General features: G+C 37.7%; 1 protein-coding gene across 1 annotated transcript; it reads left to right on the top strand.

Moving 5' to 3' along the window:
• Positions 1-3,626: 3,626 nt before the first annotated feature.
• CHID1 (chitinase domain containing 1) lies at positions 3,627-20,214 on the top strand (the record flags this gene model as incomplete). The annotated part of the gene is made up of 7 exons (XM_009697690.1): positions 3,627-3,793; positions 5,250-5,399; positions 6,261-6,393; positions 7,436-7,480; positions 8,834-8,940; positions 10,531-10,592; positions 20,122-20,214. Coding segments are annotated over exons 1-7 (743 nt in total), but the record flags the coding sequence as incomplete, so codon positions are not given.
• Positions 20,215-21,051: the final 837 nt, after the last annotated feature.

The following is a 21,051-nucleotide window of genomic DNA, read 5'->3' as shown; positions in this document are numbered from 1 at the left end:
GGTAGGCCGCGGCGGGGGCTTGCTCTGAGGCAGCCTGTTGGCGGTCTCTCAGATCCGGGTGGAAAGCTTCGGTATCTCGAGAGTCGGACGAGTGTGGCACGCAATTCTCTCTGTCAAAGTAGAACGCCTTACAAGAGGAAAGCGGGTAATGTTTATGTTGTCCGAAAAGACAGATTCGTCACCCGGTGTGCAATAAACCGATCACACACGCAGACGAGATGTTAAGCAAGTTCGGGTGCTAGGTGGTCTTCCATGAAGCTAGCACACCTAGGGTTCTTCTGTGACGGTTTATATACATATTCTTATCATTAGGCTGCGACCCTAGCACAACCTCCAACACCAGGATTAGTCAGCTCATTTACATATTGCTCATATAACATTTTTATACTATGCTTGCTGTTTGGGGAAGGGTCTCTGAGTGGGCTGGGGTCTTCCAGTTAGGGGGTGTGATTTTTAGTATTATAATGAGCTAAGTTCACCTAAAAGACACACTTAGCCAAGCTTCTTGGGCAATCAGCCCCCTAAAGTTTTCTGGTTCCCTGGTTTCAGATCTACCTGTTCCTTTTATCCTATTGACTTGTCAAGAACCATTCTACCTAAATGATTTACCTCAGTTCCTTATCTTTGTTAGAAATTACAACCATAAAGATTTTTACATCAATTCCTCGACATCATTTACACAGGTTAGAAACAGGTTTATTTTCACTCTTTTCACTCCTGAATCTAGCTTTTGTTGATTTAATTTAAAAACACCAACACAATGCTTCCTGGGCTTCCTTTACTAAGTGATGCAGACTCTTGCAGCAGCAGCAGTTAGAATCTAGTTTCTTCTTTAGAAATAAAATGTAAACATTAACTCTGGTTTCCAAGTAGTTACTGTTGCAGCCTCCAAGATTATTTACTTTCTTTGCTTGCTTCTTTTGGACAGTGTAAATCTATGCCACTTTTTTTCTCTTTTAAAAATAAAGAGGAATTTAAAACAGCTGACTAAAAGTATGTTACTTTATTTTATTTGGAGACTCACGTTAAACAACTTTGTGACCTGGCTTAGAGAGAAACCTGGGCTTAAGATCAGCTTGTCAAAAGATGTTTTAAACCCTAAATTGTCCATAGTATCATTGGAAGAAGGACACAGTCAGTCCCTCTTCAATTTTGCTTGCATTTTGCAGTGATACAGGAAATAAACGAGACTGCCAAGCTCATACAGTTCTACTCAGTTTAGTTAGTTTCAGGAAAATTAAAAATTATGAAGGAAGGTTTGCAGAAGAAAAAGTTGGTGGGGATCTACTTTTGTAAAGCTTGCAAAATTCATGCTTATAGTTTCCATAAAGAGCATTTAAAATTTGACTAAATCATCTTCATGTAGGAGAGCGATGCTGTCTTACTTTATTTTCACTAAACCAATGTTGTTAAAAAACAAATTATTAAAATAAGGTTCCAACCAAAAGTCGATATTGGACTGTCACTGGCAGAAATCATTTTGCCACAGGCTCAGTGCTTCCTATAGATCTAGGAGTGGATGTCGACTTAACAATAATTGGCAGATGGATATGATCATGTCAAGGAAATGAGCAAATTTTGATGTCTAATTAGAGTTCAGTGATGGTTTTTTAAACTTATGTTCTGCAGCTGTTAAACATTAACTTCTCTTCAGGGAAGTGGATACTGTTGCTAATTGTTTCTGAAAGTGAAATCAAATACCTTCAAATCAATATATACCAGCTTCTGGAAGAATTGATATCCTGTCCAAATAGTTAAGACTTGTATTGACTATTCAGGCTCTCAATTGTTCCCCTCTGCAGTAGTTTATGGATCCTGCCAAGCTAGACAGAACAGAGTAGATGTTATCAAGAGCAACTTGCTTTGTCTAATTTTTTAGAATGTGGAAAACAAGTGGGTTACCAGTGACCTTGAAGTCAAAGTAGAAGCATAACACCTTAACTATTAATAATAGTGAATTTCAAATAGTATAGCTATTTAGCTTTTACCCTGCCCTCTGGATCCAAGAAGTATTAGAAGGCTTTCTGCTTTTGTTTTGCAGTCTTTATGAGACTTGACTAAAGCCTTCAAATCATTTTGTACATGAGGTTTTTGATGCTCTATGTACTTTGGTGCTAGTGGCATTGGGTTTTTTTTCAAGCACTTCTGCTGTCATCATCCTTCTGCTTTGTTTCCCTAATCACATACTCCTCTCTGTTTTCCAGCAGAATCCCTAACTCCTGCAATAAATATCTCTGCTTTTTAAAACCTCACTGCTAAGCTAGCCACATCGAAATATGCTTAAGTTTATTGGTCGTTGATCTCATCTCTGCATTGCCACTGTTGGCCTCAAATAGCTGCTGTTTCATTCAGTACACTTCCATTTAACCTTTAAGGTTCCTTCTGCTACCATGTTACTGCCACAGTGCTCCTTTAGAGTGCTCAGTCTGGTGTTGTGGGATCCCTCACCTGATGTTTTGTACAGAAACAAAATACTCAACCTTTGAGCAGCACTTGTTATCAGTGCCAACAGAACGACAAGTCTTGTAAATATGACTTGAAGAAATGAGCTTGTAAGTCTTTAAAGTGAGTGGCAGAAATGTTAATTCTTCAGAGTAATACAGAAAGCACAAGAATTTTTTGTTTGACAAAATTTCAGAAAATTATGGAAAAGGTAACCTTTTTCTCTTCTCCATTAGGATCTCATAATTATGAGAAGCAGCCTGATATGTAGCTGGAGCCACTAGTTTATTATAGATGAAAGTTAGTCCCAGTTTAATACTTAGGACTTCCAGAATCAGTAACAAGTTGCTTTTCTTCATTCTGGTGTTTTACCTCCTTTCACCCTGGTCCCCCGAATGCTAAATATGTTTTCTCTGTTTTCGTCTTATCCGCTTCTGGGAACTAGGCTGGAAAATTAGTGTGACTCATGAATGGGAAGAGGTTGAACAACAAGCTCTGGCTGTATTTGAATTTTTTTTTGTAAACTCTTTCCTCTGACAGAACTAAGGTGTGATAGAGAAATAGCACCAGACAGAACCGTTCTCTATTAATTTTCAATTCTTTTATCTGGAGCTAGGACAAACTCTCGAAGTCATTCTTCTAGACCAAAAGGACCTCTATATTTTTTTCAATTCTGTTTGTATCACTGACTTGGCAAGAAATTGAAAGCAAAGTTCTCACCTGTTAAGAGTCAAGACACATGGCTATAAGCATATAGCTGTAATTGTTTCTGTCTCTTGATTAATTTTCGACTTGCTGACTGGATTAGGCAGGAGCAGAAACAAATTATATCTCTTATTTGCTATAGAAAAGGTAAGGTGGTACTATAATTGTTCTGGGCAGCAGACATTTATCTCAGTTTCAGCTGTAAATCATTACACTTCTTTAGGGATTCTTTAAAAGGGAAGCTGCAGGTATTTAACCCAGTTTCTCTGTGATACACTTACTAAAACAGGGGATAAAAAAAGATGTTTAAGCCTAGGAATCTCTTAAAATATTCTGCTATTTTGCTGCTAGAGTAAAAGCACTGTTAAAACAGTACTCCCTTAATAAGTCTGATTCTAGAGGACCAAAGATAAGACAATTGCTTGGCTTTTGTTAGCTGAGAAACCTGACTTAAACTGTTGTATTCTTCTGTTCACAGAGATTTTGAACCCTTATGTTTTCAAGGCAGGAGACACTTAACGTGGGGAAAAACACCATGAGGCTTCTCTGTACTTCATTTTCTCTTACCATGATTTTCTGGCTAGCTGAAGGTACCCTGTCAAAAACAGATGGAAAGAAAGGTGCTACAAAAAAACTGGAAGAAAAGGTAAGAGAAATAACTGAAATGCTGATCAAACATGTGCAGTGAACTGATTGAACTTTGGTAAACGGACTCTCATTCTGTCAAAACAGTGTTAAAAGCAACCATGCATTTCCGTTGAAGCTTATGCTCGCAAATAAGACTACCTGAAACTGTCCTTTCCTTCAGCTTTTATGAGTGTCACAAATGGTTGACTCTTCAAACCAATATGATGTAGACTTCTGGAGCTTTGTCCCCCATGCAAGCTGCAGAAGCAGGAAGTTTTTGTGCCCTCTTGTATAGCTAAAAGAGACATACTTCGATCCCTTTGGAAAGGGGGATGGGGAGCAGTAGTTTGGGCCACAAGTACTAGGTCATTTACTGCTGGCAGGGAAGGTGTTCTCAGCCTTGCTAAGGGGAAGGCTTTATCCTGATAGAAGAGTTTGAAGAGCCTTCTAACCAGCAGTTCTTTTTGCAGGCAGAAATGATTCAGAGTTCTGCAGCAATCTGAGCAAGTGGAGCCAATGTGCTGAAGTCTCTCTTAACTTGCTGAGCATGTTCTTGTTTCCCGCCTGTTTTCTTTCCAAACTGCAAGAAGGCACAGCAGTGCAAGAGAAAGGGTGTGTATGGAGAGGAAGTATATTTACCAGTGCATTTAATAAGTATATGTACTTAGTATTAGATAAACATGTCAGGTAAAAAAGTAGAGATGTTCAAAATCCTCTCCCTAAAATTATATAAGTATAGTTAATCCTTCATTGCGCAGATATATCTCTCATTGTTTCTGTTACTTGCTTGCTCAATGTCTCCCAGGAAGAAAATCTAGTGTGCAGGTAGTGAGGATAATACAAAGTGTTAAGAAAGGCCTTATCCCTAAAGTCCTTATGCTGAATCAAGAGTTGTGTACTCGCATCTCTTGATTTCTGTGTATTCACCATGCATGCTTTATTAGGCCTTTTCACTCTGTTGTTTTTTTTTTTGCTAAAACTATTTGTGCTGTTTTAATTGAAGCAGATCTTCCTTAAAGAAAAGTGTTCAGAAGCTTGGCCTTCAGTAACCACAATGCAGCATACTCAGTCTCAAATATATCCAGTTTAACAGTTGTCTTCAAATTCTTGGTTAAGAACTTCTAACTCCTTTTTTATCATTTTGGGGGTAACATGCCAGAAAGCATTGACTAGAGAGCAGAGCACCATCAGCTGTGGTGAATGATGTCCTTTAATCTTACCACTTCTCGAAATTTTTTTTTGTTTATATGCTTTTTGCCTTGCAAAGTAAGTTTACTGATGATGACAAATCATTTCTGAGCACTTCCCTGTTTCAGTTTTAAATCAAACTGCTCTGCATCTTTTAAAAGGACTGCTCAGAGTTTAATGATGTGATTTTTTTCTTTTTTTTTTTTCTTTTTTTCTTTTTGAAGTCTGTTGCTATTGAAAGTGGCTGCTTCCTATAACTGGTTCTAAAAAATGTCTTCTCCCCCCAGGTGCTGCATTCTGATAAAAATGTGCAAGACCGGGGACTGGTAGTTGTGGATCCAAAGGCAAAGGATATTGTACTGGAACACAGAAGTTATTGCTCCAAGAAGATGAAGCAAAGACACTTCTCAGGAGATGTTCTGGGTTATATCACTCCTGTAAGTTTATAAAATAAATAAAATTGGTGCTTTGAATGAATATACAGCAGACTGTGCTAATCTGCAATCTTGCATCCTTGCTTTAAAAACATTTTTATGATAATGGGAACTTCTGGTCAAATACAGTCAAATAGCCAGAGGATTATAGGAGAGCTGACTTGGGATTCAGGTGGTGTCAAACCCTTGTTCTCCCATCAATTTCTTGGACGATCTGTAGGTCATACTGTTTTTCTTCTCACCGCTAAAACAGAGATCATAGTATTCTATTGTCCTTGAAGAGCCACCTGAAGTTGCAGTAAAGTCAGAACAGGAGGGCTACTAAGTATCCTCATACCATGCAGCTACCAGTGTGAACCTTCCAAATAAACAGTAAAAATTTTATGCTGCTGTCAAACTGATCTCTTTTGCTATCCAGTCTTACTATTATTCACAGCACCCTTTCTTGAATAATAAATGTTTCTTCCTTTTGTTTAGAGGATGCTTTTCACTTGTTTCAGTCTTACACTGCTTAAAAGAGAAGTAGATGCCCTATAAATTTTCACATTTCTCAAGTTCTCTTGAACATAAATGCTGAGTCTGTAAATTCAAAACTGTGTTGGAATCTACATGCAAATTCCTGTAGTTCAGGTGCATTTGCACAATTTAAAGATTGCCTTTCATGTAACTATCAGAGTTTCTGGAGTACTTTCTTGTTTAAATAAAAGTAATGTCCCAGAAGGTTTCCTCAAACTAGCAAATGGGGATCTAGCAAATGATTACATTAGTGTTAAAGAATTTGTATTGGTCAAAAGTAAAGTGAACTGTCTATCTTGCTTTTGAGCCTCTCACTTTTTTTTTTTTCCCCCTCCTTTCTTTTGCAAGTGGAACAACCACGGCTATGACATTGCTAAAATATTTGGAAACAAATTCACACTAATTTCACCAGTCTGGTTACAAGTGAAAAGGAGAGGGAAGGAAAGGTTCCAGTTCACTGGGCTCCATGACGCTGATAAAGGTGGGGGTTTTTGGTTTTTTGGTTTTGTTTTGTTTTTTTCTTTGAATATGCATTGCAAGTAAGATTACTGGTCTTGTTGCAGGCTAGGTAGCTTTGGCAATATATGCATCTGGGTTTTTCTGGCTCTGCCTCATGGTGAAGTACTTTCACCTGTTCCATTTATTGGAGAGTTTTCTTCACATTTAACTTCTTTCTGTCCACACCTGCTTCCACATGTGTACATAGTTTATCTGTCCAAAGAGTAACTAGAAAGATTGGCTCTTCCACCAGGCTGTCTACAAAGCCCCTCTTAAAAAAAAGAAGGGACAAAGAATCTGTACAGGCAGAAATAGTCTTGAAGGGACAAAGAATCTGTACAGGCGGAAATAGTCTTTGGTGTTTGCACTGTGCAGTTGTTTACCTGTTATGTTTTATTTTCCTTTTGCAAAAAACTTTGGGTAAATCTGTTTTGAGACTGGAAGATAAATTTAATCTGAATAGAATTTTTTTCCTTCACTGTGAAGAAACTGGCAGCAGGTTAAGATTTCAGCTAGTATGTTCTTAAATTATAACTAAGTAGTTTATGGTTTTGAACTTGATTGAATGTGGAATCTCATTTGAAACAGCTATAATTTTATCATGTTGGTGCCCACTAACATTCATTCTAGTGCAATGACTGCCAAGAGGGACACTTGAAAGTACCATCTTAAACAAATAAAAAAAAGTTCCTCCCAGGTGATGCTTGGTGACTACAGAAGTGTTGTTCTGAGTAGGCAGTAAGATAGTTTCCATGATGAGGCAGAACTGTAAGCAGCAGGAAGGGGTTGGGTAGGAATTATTGTAAGATTGTAGTAAATGCTAGTTATGCTGTGGTGGAGGTGAATAGTTTCAAATTCTGTGCATCAAAGAATGCTTTATCTGTGTTGGTTGTGAACTACTAGTCTGTGGCAGGAAGGTAGATATAATGAAACTGTGCTATATTATTGAAGAATGCTTGAAAATATGTTGTCATTATCAACATCATTTATCTTTTAACAGTTGTTCTCTTGATACTGTTTGACAGGCTGGATGAAAGATGTCAGAAAAACCTCCAAAACCACCAAAATAGGTGAGACTCTGTTTTACGTTTGGTTTTTATCTGCTTTAACTGCTAGCAGGGGAAAAGAAGGCTTTGTTCCACATATATAGAGGAGAAAGGGAGGTTACCTTAGCATAGTTGTATGAAGGAAGAAGTCTGAGGAGAAAAATAAAACCAGTTAACTATAGATAGTTAAGTGACTAAAGAGTTGATCCTGTTGGTGCCCTAATGTTTTACCTTAACTTCTTGTCTCTGGATAAACCCTGGGTCACAGGGCCCTTTCTGGAGGAGTACTTTGTATATAACACTACATGCTTACCTGGGGGAGCAGTCTTTAGACTTATTGCTCAGGAGTTCTGCTTAGTTAAAAAGAAAAAAAAAAAAGAAAAAAAAAAAAAGGTCTAAATCTGAGTCAGTCAGACTTTCCTGCATGATAGTAGAAAAGTTGTCCTTTGGCTTTTCTCTCCTTGAAGCTGGGAACTCAAGGGATGTGCCATGGTGTGTGTCGTTAGGGAAAATGGCAAACTTATAGAGATAATACTGTGCTAGACTTCTTACGTTTGTCTATAGCAAGAATTCTGTGGAACTGTGAAACCCTTCTGGATTCAGAAGGCAGTATGAAATTTGAAATGCATTAGAAAAATTGAATTCTCAGTCAGATATTTTAAATTACTTCAGCTGCTAGATGATAAAGCCTTTGAAATCTCTCTAGACTCTTCTAAAATACTCTTTTACATCCTTGGTAGTTAGAAAGGGCTTAGACATAGCTCTGTATGAGTTGTTGGCTTTCCCAGTGTGCATGATTGCTGACTGTTCCGACAGCAGTTTTCCTGACTTTCATCTGACTATATTTTTAATGTTTTGTGTTGTTAGAAAAAGAGATTACGTAAGTGCCCATATTTTTGAAAATAAAAATTTGTCATGGGGCCCTGAGATAAGCAGAAGAGTGAAGTAATATAGGACTGTGTACAAAAAGAGTAAATTAGAGTTGGAGGTGAACTTTTTTATCTTGTTCTTGTGGTAGAAGAGATGCACAACTTACAGAAATATTGCTGTTTCATGTCGGTGTTCTTTTAAGACTCTACTTGGGGCCATTAAGTGATAGTTCAGTTAAGATAATTCAATCAAGTGAGGGTATCTTTTCTTAAAACTTGCATCAGTGCTGACCTTTAACTAAAAATAGAGTGAAGAAGAATGTTCTACAATGTCAATTTATCTGTGCTGCTAAATTTTGTCAGAGTAAAAGAGTGGTGATCTTAATCATGGGATATGTTTTTAGTGGCATCTCTGCTTATATCTGTTGTATTCTGTTTCTGTAGAAATATTCCAGTGTAAAGAATAAATTCTTAATTTTCACTACTGATTGATGACTTTGCTTGATAGTGCCTCGAATTTTGTTTGATGGCTGGACTTACCAGGACTTTGAGAGTGTTTTTGGCAGTGAAGATGAGATAGAGGAGCTTTCCAAGAGCATGGTTCTGCTAGCCAAGGTAAAAAGACTTTTTGCTAATGCTAATAAAATAGTGTGAGATGCTATTTGATTCCTCTTGTAATGGGTGTTTTCTCATTTCCAGTAGTTTTATGTTCTACAAAATAAAATTCTGCTCAAAACAATAAAGGGGCAGAATTCTTAATATTGTGTCCTAGTATGTGTCCAGTTCCAGTAAATACGAAGTGTAGCAACACTTAGGTGCAGTTAACTACAAGTCTGAAAAGAGACTACATAAGTCTGATAAACATAACCTTGTTATCATTAGCAAGCAAAAGTCACCAGTGCAGCTGCCATAAATCATGACTGATAAAACCTGTTCCAAACAGCTGACAGGCTGAATGTTACTGAGGATACAGTAGTCACAGTAATGGATACCTGATAAACTTCTCATGGAGGCTGCCTAGTGAGTGGACTGCTAGCTTTTAAATTTCTGTTAAAAAAATAAATCTATTAAGCAGGGGCTAAACTTGTTAGTGGCACTTTTTGAGAGGCAGAAAAAGGGTCACGGGTGCAATGAGTGCTGTTTCCTGTGTTACACGAGTACATTCAGGCTCAGTGTGCTAGAGCTAAAGAGCCACTTTTAGTACCAAGAATAACTCACTGGATATCTGTTACTGTACAGTTTTGTTCAGGTCTGATAACCAGTTTCCTTAAAATGTTGAGAGGCTGGGAAGAGGAGAAGAGGATTTTCTTTAAGGAATGGTTACTGTTCGCTAAGGTTTTCTGGGCAGTCCCTTAGCTAATGGCTTTAGAGCCATGCATGTGTAGGACTAGACAGTTCGCACCCAAAAGACATTCAACTTTAGTGGTTGACTCATGACAGCCTGCTTAATTGCTGTTAGAGTAAGTTTTCTCACTTGCTACACAATGTAAAGAAATCTTAATGTGCTCTAAAGGAAGATGGATTTAGAGATAAATTGAATAGTTTCTTAAAATTTGTAACTGATAGTTTTCTCACTTGCTACACAATGTAAAGAAATCTTAATGTGCTCTAAAGGAAGATGGATTTAGAGATACAAATTTTAAGAAACTATTCAATTTAACTGATACATCGGTTTTAAGTCCTCAGTAACAGCTGGCCTCTTGAGGAAAGGATACTCAAGTACAATAGTATCCTTGATCATGCTGAACAGAAATTATCACAAGTGAGATTAGCTGTGGGAGATGTTTGGAATCATGCCTGTGCCAAGTTAGCATTTACATCTTTAGACTCAAGAGCTCATGAGGTTTTTTTTCCCAATATACATGTAAATGTGTGTCAAATGATTTGCTTAACAACCATCTTTCATTAATGACTGAATTTTCCCAATCTGGTACTGGATTGTCCTGTAAGAGTAGAAGGCATGGATAACTAATAGAGATTTTCAACTTCTGCATATTTGTTAAGTAAATTGTGCTTCTCTTTGACTTCTTAATGAAATACTGCAATAAAGATGAAGCTGGTATAAGAATACAAAGCATGTTCAATCTGTAATAGAACGAGAAAAACTACAGTAATTGTGTGCTTTGAAACTGTATTATCATCTCTGATACAAGCATAATGAATAAGCATGGTGATTAACTGAATTTTGTTGTCGATTCCCTTTAGGATGAAAATTTTGATGGTTTTGTAATTGAAGTTTGGAGCCAGCTGGGAAATCAAAAGCAAACGTGAGTATAAGTCTCTAGGATGCAATTCCTATAAATCGGCTCTTTTAAACCACCTTTTTAATTTGTCCGTGTTGATTTGAGTTTGTCATTATAAATAAATACACTCCATTCTAGGACAACTGAAGATTGTTCCACTTATCTTAGAATGAAGTAGAAGAGTCTACTTCACTCTATTATGCAATCTTTGAGCTCATGTAATCTTTGTAGCGGACCCTGCGGGCCACACTAGCCTTTTGTACTTGAGTTCTGCAAAGTGTTACTGTTGTACAAGGATGAAAAGAATACCTCAATTGCATGCTTACTCAGATGTTGGCACTGGCCTTTAGGATAACGTTCATTGGTTTGGGTTACTGGGTGAAGCTTGGAAGTATGGGATGCTTTCAAGACCACCAAATTTGCGTTGATAGGAAACCTTCCAAACCTTTACACAGCGTCTTTTAGACTTACTGAAACTAAAACTAAAATCCCTAACCTGAAGTAAATCTAGGGAGAAACTGGCTTTCAGTTCTTGCAAGCACAGTATATTTTAAACTTTGGAGTAGTGGATCTACCTTTGGAAGCTCCGCTATGAAGTTTCATGACTTTGCATTTATTGTAGCTGCTAAAACTAAAGGGTTTGTCCATATTAAACTGTTCCCTGACATGTTCTAATCTGTTTTCCTTGAGCAAAAGCCCCTTGGCTGTTTTAACACCTTGGACAGAGTCAAGGTAAGGCAAGCTCCAAAGTGCTGCTTCAGGAGGAAAAGGCAGAATGTGTGGTGAAATTAATGGTTCAGTGCAGCAATATGGAAAATTTTGTGTTAGTTCCCTCAGGAAATTCAGGCATCCATTCCCTAAAGCACTGTATTCCTACCAGCTCTCTATTGCCTAAAATGTCTGGGGGAAAATAGCTTAAAAAAAAGCTCCACAGAATGCAGACATCATTATGGAAGACTCACCTTTCAAAAATGGTTACTTCAGGTTATTCTGTTTAGGGCAAATGTTACTGACTGATGGCATATAATAGTTACTTCTGGAACTGAGTGTGCTGTTAATGGAGTCCTACCTTTTGCCTATAAAATCAACATTTGGGAATAAAGAACTGAAACTGCAAAATCTTTGTAGCCTTGTCAGGGCCTCCACCGTTTGCAATGGAAAGAATAATCCTTAAGCTAGATGCTCTTGTTCATAATTAGGTAATTTGCCACGTTGTTCCTAAGAGTTGATCTCTACACTGAGCTCTGAACGTACTGCAATGTCTTAATAAGACAGCCAACAAGGTGATTTAGGGAATTAGTAACTGCCAGCCAGAAGTCAAGTGTAACAGTCAGTTTCTCTACTGTGCTTACTGTATTTCAGTAAAATTCATGCTTTTCCTATTAGCTAGCTTACACAAATGTAATACAGGATGTATTACTGTAATTTTAAGACTCACTGAAGACCAATTTAAGCACACTAGCATCAAAGTACTGTATTGCAAATGACACACATGACGAAAGCATACTTTTTTTTATCGCTGATAATGTATCAGTTTACTTGTGGCATGGTAAAAATGTTATTCTTTTCCACAAGTAATGCTGGTTCAAAGCAGCATTGCATGTGATAAGAACTCTTTGTACTAGAGGAGGTACTGCTGTGTAGTTGTTCTAGCTTTCAGTACCTGAGTGTTATTTAGGTGAAATATAGAAGCACAATTTACATATTCACTGTCTGTCTGTTATTGATAGACAGGAGTGGGAAGTATTTTCCATAACTTCAGAGAAGGAAAGGTTTATTATCGTCAGGTAGAATGGTAACTGCCTCCTTTGCTCTAAGTCAGTAATGTTTGATCACATGTGGCCACTTGTGAACAAGCCTTTAGGATTATCCTAACAAAAAATGTAAAAGGTGAAGTTTGGCAGAAAAACATAAATAGAAACAAAATTTATCAACTGCAGATTTTCCTCTTCTTCAAGACCGGTTTTGATTTAAGTGCTGCATTATAAACTCATTTATGTTGTTTTTTTTCCCCCTCCCTTTGTTGTCACTCCTCTAGAAATGGTTAGGGTGTTTAAGTTGCAAAATACCTTGTGTTGGGCTTGCCTCCTCAGAGACAAGCATTCTGAATAAAGCTAATCTAGGCAGCAAGCTGAAGCTGGGCTTATGTGTGGAATAACAGTTGTTTTGTGAAAGAAGTGCATCTTTACATTAAAATTTTGTCTCATGATGCTTGTAAGTTATGGGACCAGTGTCTTCATTTTGAGATTAAGTCAGTTTGTCTATCACTTGCTCTAAAACTGAATGGCTTGGCTATCCAGTGCCCCAGGGGTTTTCCCTGTCAATGTTTTTTGGAGTCAACAGGTGCTTTGAACAGATCTTAAGGGGCAGAAATAAGTGAACTTAGCACCTTGACAAGCCTGTATTTTTATTGCACATCACGTGTGGTTACTTTGGACCTGTTAATTTCCTTTTGAATAGCAGAGCAGAGTTATGGCTGATACATGGATAAGCATGGGCAGTGTTTTGCTTCATTTGTCCCTGCCAGAAAAGAATCGGAGCAGCCCACTGAGTGGCAGTATTGGAACGTGATTCGTACCTGATCTTCCTTGTCAGATTATGTCTTTCCAAAGTGACAACTACCAGTAGTAAAGCATGTACTTAACCTTGGAAGGGTGGAGGACAGTTGACAGGTAGGTGTCAACACAGAGATGACACCTAATACTTTGGAGAGGTGAAGCATTCATAGAACAGCAATTGTGTCTGCTCCATGTAAAGTGTCTCTTATTAACTGTTAGGTACGTAGTGTAGGCTTTCCTGATTCACATCCTTCAAGGTCAAACACCTGAAAGGAGCTTAACCTGCTTCTAGGTAAAGGAACAAAAGATCATAACGATGCTCCTAGGAGCAGACAGTCTGCCTTCAAATTACTTTCAGAGCTGTCTGACAATACAAGGAGATCTGCCTAGCCAATAAAATTTATTCCTATTATTTAGTGTGAACATGTTTTAGTTTAAAAAGAAAATAAAAAAATCAGAATTTTTTTTTTTCTGAAATATAAGGAATAGTCTCACATAAGCAGATAGCAACAGGTTATTGACACTCAACACAGGTGCATAAAAATATCTGTGGATACACTGCAGCTGCCAGCTTGCCTTGTGAAATGACAGAGTGGTGGTGTTGGTCTAAGTAAAAAATATTTCACTTAAAATTGTTATGGTTTTCATTTTTCAAAACCTAAAGTAAGTAGATACCTAGCTATTAAATTAAGAAATAATAAAATGGCACTCAGTTATTCTAGTGCATCGTTTCATGTATCTGTGTTGAGGGGAAAGCTGTGGAAATGATTCCTGTTATTTTTTTAATAGTGTTATGGAAAATATCGACGATTCCATCCAGTGCACTATCTTAGTGGTGCAGGAACACTTAATGTAGCACAGATTTCTTTATCAGACTTAAAATGACTAGAGAGTGGGATTTGCTTATGGAACATTTGTGCTTGACATGCTGTTTCATCAGCATACACTCTCTGAAGACAATGTGCAGTGATACTTTTTAGCAGAGTGCACCGATGTTTGTCGAGACAGGTGAGTCTGCAAAAGAATCTGAAAACCTACTAATTAGTGTCCTAACTCACTAATAAATTGGGTTATGAATTAAGCACTCGTTCATATATCAGAAAGCTGGATTAATTGCAGCTGAAGCTCTCTTCTCAGTAGATCTCAGCTGAGCAGATGTCCCCATGAGATACCAAAATTCACATTCAGCTGTTGAAAAATGGTTGGATTAAAGAGGCATGATGATATCTTCATAACACATGCTCTCCCCCTTGTCTTGATGTTTGGGCTTGAAACACTGAATTTTGTAAGTATCTGCATATAGCAGCATAACAGTGTTAGGCCTGTGTAAAGTTTCTGCAACCCATAAATCTTGTGACCAGCCTTTTTAAGAACCTGTGATTGCTGAGCATTTTTAAAGTATGGTAAATTCAGACACTTCTCTGTCAGCCTTTTGCATGTTTCTAGAAAATCTTAAATTTTGGGGTACTTGCTTCAACATTAGAAACAAATGAATATTCTTCCTGCAAGGCCTGAGGAGTTGAGGATACTGAGGAGTATCTAGAAAAAGCCTTCAGTCTCCTGTTTATCCTGGCTGGCATTACAGATGAGGTGAAATGTTGCTAAGACTTTATGTTACAGGCATCCACTAAGACATGAAATTCTGTGGTTTCAGGCTCACAGTGTATCTTCTGTTTTACATCTTCTTAAACTGAGCTAACTTAATCTAGTTTTGTTTGTTTTCAAGAAGAAAAAAATTTTTTATGATTCTGGTTTGGGGTTGGAATTGCTCTGTAATGCTCAGCAGACTGAAGTCTTAAATTGTATCAATACTTTGTGCTGCTTTCTTTTGCATATTTATTTAAATGTTGATTTTTTTTTCAACAGTATAAATTTTGTATAAGAGAACTGCATGCCTAATTATAGCTGCCTGGTTTCACGTTAGATGACCCAGACAGCCTGGTCTCTGCCTGTTCATATAGGGTCCTAGATGCCTCGAGTCTCACATAGCAATGCCGTATGCATGCTTTGTATACCTTTGGATGTATAAAATGGCATTAGGTTCTTATATTTAGATGCCAAAATACCACCTGTGCTATCTGAAGAACCTGAATTGTCTTGATATATGTGTGTGTGGACCTAAGTTTTAGGGGGTTTATACTGACAAGCTCAGGCTCCTATAGATGTCTAATACAGATACTTGAAAGTATCCTCTATAGTACTGGTACCTACTTCTTTCCTGTGATTTCTGAGAATAGAATTATTGATATACAAATCACAGTGAGGTCAAATTTAATGTGAGATGAAAGACTGCGTTTAACTGATGTTGCCTTCTCTCATGCTGATAATCATTGCACAGTGAGAAAGTATTTGGCTTCCCATCTTTTATTCTAACACACAAGAAATAAGTCTCCTAACAAAAATCTAAATTAGCCAAGATATACTATTCAGATGATACCTCCATTCTAATGTGTTTTGCTGCTTCTTATAGTTTAAACCTGCTTCTTAATTAAATAACTGTCTTTTATCTAAAACTTTCTTGACTGATTTTGCAATAAAATATTCCAAGTTATTCATCCTGTGGCATTTAAGTTTAGAAATGTACATGGCAGAAATATTGAAGGTAACTCAAAAGTTCTGCTGCTTATTTAGTTAATAGCTAGACAGGATGATGTCTCTCTTGCTAATCTCGCTTGTGGGCTTATCGGGTGTTTGTGTTGTTTTTTTTTTTTCCCCCAGACACCTGGGTCATGTTGTGAAAAAGGCATGAATGTACCCATCAGAATCTCTAAGCATACATAAAAGTGCACATGTTATCCTGATCAGTCTGGCATTACCTGACAGATGGCACTGCCATTACACAGAATCAATCTGAAAAATGTGATTTTTCTTTTTTTTTTTGGCTACCACGTGCTGCAGGCACTTGATATCATGCAGGAGATGACCTTCAGACGTCTTATTAATGTTAGTAGGAGTATAGGAGCAAAAAGCTCTTCTGGCAGTTCTATCCTTCATTTTAGTCACTGAAAAATTAATCTATTAATCAAAGATTTACCATAATTCACTCCACTTTCTTGGTATTAACTAGGCAAGGAAATGGCACAAAAGGGCAATTTCTTCTTGAAGTAGACAGCTTTATTCTGTCCAATTTTCTTGACAAGGCATAAATTTTAGGGAGTACTTACTACCAACTTGTGCAAAAAAGTGACTGCAGTTGGAAAGTTGCAGAGTTTTGAAGGGTCTGGTAACTGAAGGGAGGGATATAACAGTCTTACATGTCTTCTGTAAGGCTTTTCAAATACACCTACAGCTGGCTTTTGTGCACTGGAGTAAACTGTACTACAAGGTGTCCCAAATACAGTAGACCAGCAATGCTGGAAAAAAGGAGTTCTGAAAAAATAAGTTTCCCTCAAAATCTGAGTGATGAAAATGTGGAGGTCTGCATGCTTTATAGGGGACAAGATTCTTTGAAATCATGAACACTTGGAGAATTGACCTACCAAATAGTAGTGATAATAGAAGGCCTGAAATAGTAGGAATGGAGTAGACCTTAATTAGCCCAAGATACAGTCTTAAAGCTGCCAATGTTTTAGTAGCTACTCTGAAGTTAAATTTTGACAATGGTGAAGTCTCTGGTAAATATTTAATAAAGCCTTTTCAGGAAGACTGATTCTATTCCTACTTTCCTGCACCTCATTATCATGTTTAAAATGTCAGTAGCTTTTCTTTCAAAATTACTGGTAGTGGTATGGGACAATATTGTGTTTAAAACACTGGAGAGCACTGTTGGGACACAGTAAAGTTTCAATTTATAGCACAATAAATAAGCATTCTGCTATTGCTGTTTGGGAGAGAGGGGAAGAGTGTATGTTTGAGTTACATAATCTGTCTTGGCTGACAAATGGACGTAAACCTAAATTAAGTCTTTAATGATTGATCCTGTCTGATTTGCTAGAAAGTTTTCAGGGCCCAGAGACCTGGTTTGACAGATTAGTTGAATAGATGTTAATCTAAGTTCCTTGAGCAAGAATCTGTAGTTATCCAGCTACCCCTTTTCTTCCTGACCGCCTCCAAGTTGAAGCTAGTTATTTTTTGGCCAGAGCTATACTGCTTGGATTTGGTGGTGGGAGGAGAGGAAGCGGCTGTTTTGATGGAGTCTGTTTTTACTTAGAGTCCAGTCTGCTAACTACAAAATAAAACCAGCAATCCAAACCAGCACTCCTGCCCCTTTATCAGGCCACAAATCTCTGTCCTTCATTTACAGTTGTAGGTTGTGGTTCTATGCTGTATGCCTTTCTAGTCTTAAAATATGAGTGGGTTTGTGCAGTCTCTGTTTTTGTGGGTGTGTTGCTGCTTTTGTGGATACATTTTTACCTCTGCTGGCTAACCACCAGTGTCTGACATTGCCAAGGAACGGGGAAACCTTCAAATTAATATTCACTTGGATTTTTTTTTTTCTCTGCATCTGGTTCAAAATAATCCCAACTGCTTTTCGTATACTTCAAAGCATTGCTATCGGGATAGCAAAATTTTAGGAGCTGAGGCAGATATGAGAGATCTGATGCAGAGTGGGAGTGACGGTGTTAGCCTTGTTTCTGAAAAAGGCATTGTCTTGCTCTGCATCTATGTTAGGTTCTTTTGTCCTATTCTGCCCCTCCTATCCCCTCACCTTCTAAATAATTAAATTTAAAGTCAGCAAATGTTTTGCATGGCATGGAGGTCTCAAAGTTCCTACAGCTAGCAAAGGCAGCCAGGCAGAGAAGAGACATTTCTGCTGATGAACAGTGTAGAATAATCTTGATGCCAGAGGAATTGATTCTTTGGTCAGATTTATCTTATATGTAGCATCTCTGACATCTAATAAAGCATGCACTCACACTGCAGTTTGGGCATAATTAGTTAAAAAAGGTCACTTAGCCATGAGACACAAGTCAGTGGGAAAGAAGACTGAGCTAGTTTTAATACCAATTATAGTTTTGATAAGATTGTTATGTGGGAGCTGTGATGTGTATGCTGGAGTCAATAAATGTCTGTTTAGTTTAGTGTTGTAATTTTTTAATGCATTCTTATGGAAAAGGATTCTTCTTTGCTATAATTGATTTGTCTGAATGGTGACATTCTTAATGTGGAATGCATATGATGAGGAAATGGGAGGGAAAGCTGTTACTCAGAGGAAGAATGGTAGAAGTACATGCTGCAGACAGACCAAAAGCTGATTCCAGTAATCTCATGTCTTCCCCCCCGCCCCAAGAGAAATATAGGTGGCAGTGTGACAGCACAGAGCCCCACTGTTGGTGTGCCTGTGAAAGGGCTGCCAAGGGAAGGTGCAGGCCAGCAAGAGCTTTTATTCCTGAAACCTTCCATGTGGGAGCAGTCATTGGATGTTTTCAATTTTGGAGCTGGGCTGTGACAGGAATGGGCTAGAGCATGGGAATAGTTAGCTGGCTAAGCAAGGGCAGAGCCCCAGTGTTGGTGTGCATGTGAAAGGGCTGCCAAGGGAAGGTGAGGGCCAGCAACAGCTTTCACTCCTGATACCTTCTGTGTGGGAGTTCTTCTGTCAAGGGCTGTTCAGCACAGTTAGCTCTCAAATTGTAAGCAGAAAATACTCATGGTATTGGGAAAGCCCTAAAACTTGCTTTGTTTGTTTGCCAGGATTTTGAGAGTAATGGTTTTGGTATCATCCTTAGGAAGTTTTCATCAGGCATCAAACCATTTCAGGGAAAACAAAAATATTTTGTTACCTTTGGATAGTGTCTACGTTGTGCAAGTTAAGCATTGTTACTGTGATGGGTAATTGTGTTGGAAGGTCATTGGTTTCAGAAGAATATCTCTAGGATGATACTGCCTTGAAAGGCATGAGAGTAGCAGAAATTGTTTCTGAGAGTTCAGGTGTAATCCACTTTAAGTGGAGTGAACAACTTGAATAATTGCTTACATATATCCTGCCTTTCCTGCTTTAGCACTTTTAGCCTACTGGAATGGCTCGTGAAGTTGCTTTCTGCTCGTTTGGGGTTTCAGCATAGTTCTGAACAGATCTAGAATTCTGTGCTAATATCATCTGTCTGACTGCCTTTGTGACTCCACCCTGCCAGTGTGTAAATATGAAAGTCGACTTTTTTCTGAAAAATCAAATGACTTAAGGAAGGCACACAGAAGGGCCATATTTATAGTGCAAATTTAAGGTAATATTGGACTCCTCAAGATAACGATAGCTGATAAACTTTTTTGTTTCTGCAGCCTGTCTCTGAAGGATTTTCTATGAACACCATCCTTCAAATCAAGAAGACTAAAAACAGTTTACATGATTATTTTGGAGTTTATTTTCCTGTTGAAATGTTTAGAATATGGATATGAAAATCAGCTTTTGTGAAAGTCTTTAAATGATGCATATGGAAGGTGATACTTCCAGATATGTCATTGTCAAACATTTATTTTATTTGAGAAACAAAAGGATTATTTCTACAGGAAAAACAAGCAGCAGAAATGTTTCTAAATACAGGCCTCAAATATCCCTTGAAGATTGCATGTCTTGCTGTGAAAGCATCTTTACAAATTCTCAGACCTCATATGTAGTAACACAACAGCAACTTGAATCTATTCAACAGCTGCTTGTTTCAGAACAGTGTTTGGCTCTTCTATTGATCTAATTCTTTTTACAGAATATGACCTCAAGAGGTGACCTGCTCTGATAAGATATGCTGATTTTACATGCTAACAATGTGTAGTTAGATTAAAATAAAACTAGGAACCATTTTAGCCCCAAGGTGATCACCAGTTCTAATAGAACTCAGACTGCTTCCAGCAGATTGGTTGTTATTAGTCCTGGAAGAGGGTAAACCTCTGACCAGTCTTAGAATTTTTTTATTTCTGCTATGGTCATTCACTACAAACTGTGTTTGGCTGTCCTGCTAGCTGCATCTTTCCAATTATTTCTGCTGTTACTTGTTAACTTGCTTTTGCCAATATATACCGCCAGTTTTACTGCCTTTCACTCTAACAATGTATTTATGTTTCAGGGAGTTGATTCACTTGCTCATTCACCTTTCTGAAGCTCTGCATGAAGCACAACTTAAACTCATACTGGTCATCCCTCCTGCAGTTACAGCAGCGTGAGTATTCCTATTTAGATAGCAGGTTCCAGATGAGAAGATACTTTCGTGTCTGATATACAATAAATTCAAAGCTTTGTTTATAGCTATGCAGCTTAAATGAATAAGAAATTATTTGAGTTTGATCGGTACTCCTGTCTTCATGCATGTTGCACTGAATAGTCTTAGTAACTGTGTACATTCATACATACCTTACAGCTTTTGATGTCAAAAGAACTTGCAAAGGGACCTCCTGTTGTGGTGTTAACCCAAAATGTCTGATAAGAACTTCCAGGAGAACAAGAGCAGAAACAGTTGTGGAGCTTAATGACTTGTTGCCAAGGAGTGAAAAGGGTGTCATAAGGGTAGCATATAAAAGAACTTCCTGAGCCTCTGGGCACAATTTCAGCTATGACGGATAATAGTTATTCTTTACGTAAGAAAAACAGAGCTACAGGAAGGAATTGTATCTATAATAGGGCCATGGGTTTTTAAAATTATTTATTTTGACTTGATAGACCATATTTACAGAAAATGCATTTAGTAAGAGGATAATGTTTAGAATCATTAATGATTCTGTCTATTTGTGCAATGATTTGAATCTGATGGATGTACCAGTTTCTATGCTCTTCTAGCTCAACAGCAGTAAGCAGTTCTTATCTTTCAGTGATTATAGCAGAGAGATATTTACTGCCTAAGATTGTTATTTGTTGAAAAAAAACAAAACCCATGTGGAAATTAGGAACGTAATTTCATTATATGTGGAAGTAATTTGAATCCTCTTTAAGTTTTTATGTTTTTAGGAAAGGAATCTACGTTGTCTTTAAGTAATGTCTAGTAAAACTGAAAAATCACAGT

This window comes from Cariama cristata, unplaced genomic scaffold, assembly GCF_000690535.1.
Source record: "Cariama cristata isolate BGI_N322 unplaced genomic scaffold, ASM69053v1 scaffold3183, whole genome shotgun sequence".
Lineage (NCBI taxonomy): Eukaryota > Metazoa > Chordata > Aves > Cariamiformes > Cariamidae > Cariama > Cariama cristata.
Note: the sequence above shows the minus strand (reverse complement) of the source record. Positions and strands in the feature narration are given on the sequence as shown.